A 7,747-nucleotide genomic window follows, 5' to 3' on the forward strand; every position below is an offset into this window, starting at 1 on the left:
TGTCAAGTTTCTTTGGTCTTTTTCCGTTAAAGATAATCTGTGCTAACCCTATGTTAATAGTTAACCTTCACCCAACTTACCCTATTTCAGCCCTTTACCCCTCCACTTCTCTTTTCTCTAATTTAAGTTGTCAGTCTATAAATGTATTTTATTTGCATTTATTTTGAATTAGATTCCATATTAGGTACTATCGCTTCATGCTTGCAATGGTGTATACTATAATGAAAATCAATGAGTCTGATGATCTTCTCCCTAATATAACACTGGGCTTCAAACTGTATGATTCTTGTTACAATGAGGTTCGATCATTATTGGGAGCTGAATGGATTTTATCAGGAAAAAAAAATATTGTGCCTAGTTTTGACTGCAATACAGATATCATGCCATTGGCCATTATTGGTGATATGCCTTCTAAGGCCTCTGTACCTTTAGCCCGAATCTTGGGTCTGTACAGATATCCACAGGTATATAATAACTTCTGTCTTTCTGTTACTATAACACTCTATGGGGGTTATTTATTCAACTCAGAATGCTTACAACTCAAAAATGTTTAGTTTTTTTAACTGTAGAATCCACATTTTTATTGGAAAAAAATACCTCAAATTTTTCAAGATTTATTAAACCCAGAAGATGGAAAAAGTCTGAATCCAAAAAGCCACCATCTCCGACCCGACAAGTTTGCATAAGTCAATGAGAGAGGTCCCTATCCTATTTGGAAGTTTCTGTGGTCTGCACTAGAATTAGCCCAAAAATCCAACTATTTAGTTTTTATAAAAAATTGAGGCATTCGAGAAAAAAAAATCGGGAAAAAATTGTACAATTTGGATTTTTGCTCAATCTTATTGAGCTTCCCCCTGATCCGATTAAATTGTGCTTTTTTAATAATAAATAAGGTCAAATCATGAATTTTAGTTTGGTCAGACTTTATTTTAAAGCATTAGATAAATTCGGATTTTGATAAATAACCCCCTTAATGTTTGCTTATATAGATAATATTTAGATAATATTGTGTAATCTGGTATAAAAACAATCTTAAATATCTGGTAATATTGTTTATGATTTTGCCGTTTTCTAGGTTAGCTATGCTTCTGCTCAGCCTTTACTAAGTGATAAATTACAGTTCCCATCCTTCCTCAGGACTATCTATAATGCTAATTATGAAGTTTTTGCACTTGCTCAACTGGTGAAGCACTTTAACTGGACCTGGGTTGGTATAATTTCCTCAGACAGCGACTTGGGCAGGTCAGGCAATCAGTTATTAACACAAGAGATAGAAAATAATGGTGGATAATATTGTGTAATCTGGTATAAAAACAATCTTAAATATCTGGTAATATACTTATATGATTTCGCCGTTTTCTAGGTTAGCTATGCTTCTGGTCAGCCTTTACTAAGTGATAAATTACAGTTCCCATCCTTCCTCAGGACTATCTATAATGCTAATCATGAAGTTTTTGCACTTGCTCAACTGGTGAAGCACTTTAACTGGACCTGGGTTGGTATCATTTCCTCAGACAGCGACTTGGGCAGGTCAGGCAATCAGTTATTAACACAAGAGATAGAAAATAATGGTGGATGCATTGCATTTCATGAGACGCTACCTATAGTTAGCTCTATGGAGTCTGTCTTCCATATTCTAGATGTTGTCAAAAAATCCAGAGCAACAGTGATCATTGTGTATTGCACCATAGAAAACCTTATCGCATTAATGGAAGAGGCATCTTTTCACAATATCACTGACAAAGTGTGGGTGGGCAGCCCTAGCTGGACCATATCTTCAGATTTCCCTAGAAAAGAAATTCTAATTACCTTAAATGGAAGCCTTGCAATAGCAGTTCAAAATGGGAAAATACCAGAATTTAAGGATTTTCTTTATAGTATCCATCCTTCAAGATTTCCAGATGACCCTTTGATAAAAGCATTTTGGCAGAATGCTTTTCAATGTGTTTGGCCCAGTTTGGACATCTTCAACAAAACATCTCCAGCCCTGCTTAAAGAAGATATTGTTTGGTGCACAGGAAAGGAGAGACTGGACAGTATTGATCCCAACATATATGATGTCTACAACTTTAAGTTCACATACAAAGTGCATAATGCTGTTCTTGCAGTAGCTCATGCTTTGCATCAAATGAAGAACTGTGTTCCAGGGAAGGGGCCATTCAAGAATGAATCTTGTGCTGATATTTATAACCATCACCCTTGGCAGGTATAGTTTGTCAAAAAAAAATGAAAGGAAATGTATTGATAAATTAATGTTCAATAAATTTACTTAAATATCAATTAAAAACAATATAAATTTGAATGTTCTTTTGGCATTATGCTTAGTACAAGACAATAGCTAGGCTTGTATTGTTGTATGACATGTCTACAGTATATAAAAATGTTCCCTGCTATGGAGAGTTGTATATTGTATCTGGGTCATTTCTACTGATTTTATCCAGAAGGATGTCAGAATATACCTCTAGGCTTATACAACTGCTTCTGAATTCTTTTTAGAGCGTTATGACAAAATAGGAAGGTTAGCTGAGCTAATCTTCTATAATTAAATATTAATCATGCTTTCCATTAAACCCATGCAGACAAAATTAAAAATGTCAAATTTGTAACTATTTATATATGCCTGGTGCTATGGGATATTTAAAAGATACTGTAAATGGAAACCCTTTTATATGGAGCATTTTGAGTGTCACTAAAAAAAAGAGTTGACTGCAGTCCGCTTCTTTATCTGTTTCCTATGGCATTACAGATCAGTTAAGAGATGAGAAATTCCAATGATAGTATGATTCCTGGGTTTCCCAAGGAACTTGACTCAGGACACAGCACCCACTGTTCAGGACTTTTACCCTTTGCTAATTATGCCTATAAACATTCTAAATGAGTAAATAGAGGGCTGTGAAATGTGCCTTTGCTTAACTGTAACAAGCTGATAAATATACAGCTATCTCACGTTCATAGTTTTTCTCTGTTCCTATCCAATGTAAAAGTCATGAAATATAACAACATAGAAAACAATAGTACATTTACTTAGTGGTTACATGGATTCTAAGAAACCAAAGTGAAATATTCTACCATTTATAATTTGATATACAGTAGATACAGAAATCTCCACTCATCAAAATACAGAAAGGCCCCTGTTGCTTTGCCATTTTTCCTGTTAAAATGAAGAATGTAAAATATGCACCATGTTTTCCAGATAACAAGAAAAATCTCACCAGTCAGTGGTTTAAACAATTTTTATAAACATTAGACTATGGCCTCACATGCTCATTATATATTATTAAATACATTCAGAGCACATAGATATGGAAAATTTGCTGCCTTATTAATCATATACTGACCCATATTCTATATAATACTGTAAGATCTTATTGTGTATGAGAAAAAAAAAAAATAGAAAAATAACGGAGACTTGACCGTGTTTTTTTTATTTATTTCTGCAATATTTTTTGCAATAATTACATTTTTCATTCTAGCTGCTTCATTACATAAAAAATGTTGACTTCAACAACACCGCAGGAGAGAAAATATTTTTTGATGCAAATGGGGATGTTCCTCTCTCTGTGGATATCTTAAACTGGCAGTTGTTCCCTAATGGAAGCAACCAGTATGTCTATGTTGGCAGCTTTGATGCCGGAGCTCCAAAGGGCCAGGAAATCAAGATACAACACAGCAAGATTTTATGGAACAGTGGACAAAGTCCAGTAAGTACCCTAATACATTATGAATTTTACTCACACCATGGGGTAAATTTACTAAGCTCGAGTGAAGGATTCGAACTAAAAAAACTTCGAATTTCGAAGGTTTTTTTGGGGTACTTCGACCATCGAATAGGCTACTTTGACCTTTGACTACGACTTTGACTTCAAATCAAATGATTCGAACTAAAAATCATTCGACTATTCGACCATTCGATAATTGAAGTACTGTCTCTTTAAAAAAAACTTCGACTACCTACTTCGCCACTTAAAACCTACCGAGCACCAATATTAGCCTATGGGGACCTTCCCCATAAGGTTACTAAACTTTTTTTGATCGAAGGAAAATCGTTCGATCGATGGATTAAAATCCTTCGAATCATTTTTCCTTCAATCGATCGATCAAAGTATTTGCGGTAAATCCTTCGACTTCGATATTCGAAGTCGAAGGATTTTACTTTGATGGTCGTATATCGAGGGTTCATTAACCCTCGATATTCGACCCTTAGTAAATGTGCCTCCATGTGTCACATTATGGAATGTGATATAATAAAGATCTTCATTTTGAGGATCTAAGGATTCTTTTCCATTCACAGGAAACAAAAAAAATTATGAGGTTTGGCTGCAAAAACAAATATATGTTCCCCTAAGTGGGATTCTAGCAGGGAGCAGATGTGCAGGCAGAGAGCACTCGGCCAAAAAGTTTTGCCTTGCGTGCTAATACAACTTGGCCTGGCTCTATTATGAGATGTTAGTTGAAAGCTCTTTTACATTAATTTATTAATTAATTGCTTTTTTTAATTTTTTTGAAGAATTAGGTCTACCAGTGGGAACTTGTAGTACATACTCAAGAAAATACAAGGTAATACAGTGTTGTAGGTTATACAATCTTATTCTACAAAGATCTTCAAAGAACAAGGTTCACTGTATTCCTCAAAATGACAAGTACTTTGAGGAAGGGGAATAATAGAAGATATATATATATATATATCTTCTGTTATTCACCTTCCTCAAAGTACTTGTCATTTTGAGGAATACAGCAAACCTTGTTCTTTGAAGATTATTATAAACAGGCAGAGGAGAGCCTAAAGATTTGCTGGACTTGTTGGCCTAAACCGTAATTTCCTTGGACACACACTGACTTTGGACTTTCATTCTACAAAGAGACTGATCTTTAAGCAGCTCCAAAAGGTGTATAAAAGAGACTGGCCTTGCATCTCTAGCATCTATTACTACCTGTTTGATAAATAGATGTAAGTCTCTGGAGAGAGTGGTGGTGCCTAGATGACAGGTTTTCTACAGCATAGCAAGTAATTCATGCAAGTTACAGTCTACAGAAGAGATAGAAAAAGTAATTAATTGTGGAACCCAACAGAGTAAAATCAACTGTATTGCCACAGGGAGGTTCCTAATAGCCCTTAACTCTTAGGTGTTACATATTTACACAGACGATGTAGTGATACTTTATTTTATTAACATATATTTAAGAAGATTAAGACATGTTCTAAAAAACTTATCAGCTAATGATGAAACTTCTTTAACTGACATAGTATTTGCTGTATTTGTTCTTCATTTGTATATCACATACTGTACTTTCATTTATTTAGTTTTTTCAAGAAATGTGAATTCTTTTCCAACTAAATCTCCTTCAGATGCCAGTCTCAGTCTGCAGCGACCCTTGTCCAAGAGGCCACAGAAGAGCAACACTTCAAGGAGAAAAGATTTGCTGTTTTGATTGCCTGCCATGCTCTGAAGGAGAAATTCTTAATCCACATGGTTTGTAATTTTCTTATTTTGTTATAAAAAAAATCAGTAATTAATCTTTATAATAAAAGGCAGAAAAAACCATTTAGAAAGATTGTCTATTATAAGTCCTATTTTGGCAATGCACTTTGATGTTGTTTCCAAGTGGACTTTACCATTAAAGCTACAGTGCCCAATCTGCCCCATTTAGCTTCTGGAATGCAATGATGCCCTTATCCACTACTTACATGGGCAGGCCATTTTCAGTTACTTCTGAAAGTAATGGTGCAAATATTTAGTTTACATTAACCTACTACCTAAATAAGCACTATGTACAAGCTTTAAGGGGATTTATTTATTTCAATATTTTCTGAAAAAAACTCAGACAAATCTGCACAGGTTTTTGTTGGTTTATTTATTAATACACTTTGGCAATTTTTTTTCCGTAGTGTTAAGGATTAGTTGGCCCCACAAGGAGGCCCAAAGGATTATATTGGGTACAATGTTAAAACCACTGTTGTAATCAAAATGTATACACTACAGCTGTACATTATCTTTTCCATGATATTGGATACAACCTAAAGTTATTAAAAGTACTACATACTGTTTTTTTTTCTGTCTTAAGTTTGTTAGTACATATGAATGCATCCATTTTTAATTTGAAACAAACATTTGAATATCTGTTTTTGTTGTTCTAGATGACAGTGAGTGTGTGAAGTGTTCAGCAGACAAATGGCCTGACATCATGAAAGAAAAATGCCTTCCAAAACCAATTCAGTTCCTTTCCTATGATGAGATGTTGGGTTCATTTCTTGCCTGCATTTCAGTCTTGTTTTGTCTGTTTACATTTTCAGTGTTCTGCCTGTTCGTAGTTAAGCGAAAGACTCCCATAGTAAAGGCAAATAACAGAGAGCTCAGTTACCTACTTCTCATTGCCCTCATGTTTGCCTTCCTGTGTTCCTTGGCATTCATTGGTAGACCCAACCTGATAATGTGTATGATACGCCAGGTCATGTTTGCAGTTATATTTTCAGTTTGCATTTCTGTCATACTAGCAAAGACTATTACTGTCATAATGATATTTAGTGCTACAAATCCAGACAGTAAACTGAAAAAATTGGTGGGCTTGAGAATACCTGTTTATATTGTCCCTGTATGCACTATGGTTCAGATAATTCTGTGCATTGCTTGGTTGACAACAGCAGCCCCATTTGCAGAATTCAATATGGCAGCAGAAATAGGAAAAATAGTTATTGAGTGCAATGAAGGCTCTAAGGTGTTATTTTCATGTGTCTTGGGGTATATGGGTTTGTTAGCTGCTATTAGTCTTCTAGTTGCTTTTCTGGCAAGGAATCTCCCTGACACATTTAATGAGACCAAGTTCATTACATTCAGTATGTTGGTATTTGCCAGTGTTTGGGTGACATTTATACCCGCTTACCTTAGTACTAAGGGTAAACAGACAGTGGCAGTAGAAATTTTTGCTATTTTATCATCAAGTGCCGGCCTTCTTTTTTGCATTTTTTTCCCAAAATGTTATATAATATTATTGCACCCAGAAATGAACAGCAAAGAGTATATCACTGGAAGGAACACTAGGAATAGAGGGACGTGATTATTATTATGGATCTCTAAACTTACTCATTTAAATATGCAGCTTTATTTGTTTCAAATAAAAAAAGATTAAAAAAAATATGTTTCTGTCTTCTCCTTCATGTGTTTGAAAATGGGAATAAAAATAACAAATGAGAAAGGAATGAAATAATATAAGTGGAAATCATAATTTCATACTTCATACTTCACAACAGTTTGGATTTGACACAAGATTACAACTGTAATATTACCAGTTCTCCACTCACATTCATGTGATTCATTAACAATTCTATTGCTTCATAATTCATTTTACAGAGGGACTAAGTTTCACCTGCAACTTACTTGCAGTTTTCAAGATAAATTTTATGTGAAAAAACAATAGAGTTTACAATCTAAGAAATTATCCATCAAACAAGCAAAAATATCAATGAGGCAATTAATATATTTATCTGTTAATTCAGAAGTTTCAAATTTACACATTTTTGCAACAAATACACATTTTAGAAGAAGGAAAGTAGACTTCTTTATAGGAAAATCAACCTTTTATTAAGATAACTTAATGCCAGCTTAACTACTCATGAAAATGGCATCTGAAAAGCACATTTTCATCTCCAAGGATGGGCATTTTCAAGTAATGTTTTATACTTAAACTGGGTTATTTATGGAAACAGAAGATGATCCATGTGGTTGTTTCTTCCCATCAACACATTATTACG

General features: G+C 34.3%; 1 protein-coding gene across 1 annotated transcript; it reads left to right on the plus strand.

Annotated features, from left to right (window-relative positions):
- The first annotated feature begins 206 nt into the window (after positions 1 to 206).
- Positions 207 to 7,053, plus strand: LOC108699042 (vomeronasal type-2 receptor 1). Its single transcript, XM_041573947.1, has 5 exons — positions 207 to 464; positions 1,364 to 2,206; positions 3,474 to 3,701; positions 5,348 to 5,471; positions 6,137 to 7,053. Exons 1-5 carry the CDS (start codon positions 207 to 209, stop codon positions 7,051 to 7,053), a joined length of 2,370 nt encoding a protein of 789 aa, XP_041429881.1.
- Positions 7,054 to 7,747: the final 694 nt, after the last annotated feature.

Source organism: Xenopus laevis, chromosome 8L (genome assembly GCF_017654675.1).
Source record: "Xenopus laevis strain J_2021 chromosome 8L, Xenopus_laevis_v10.1, whole genome shotgun sequence".
Taxonomy (NCBI): Eukaryota; Metazoa; Chordata; class Amphibia; order Anura; family Pipidae; genus Xenopus; species Xenopus laevis.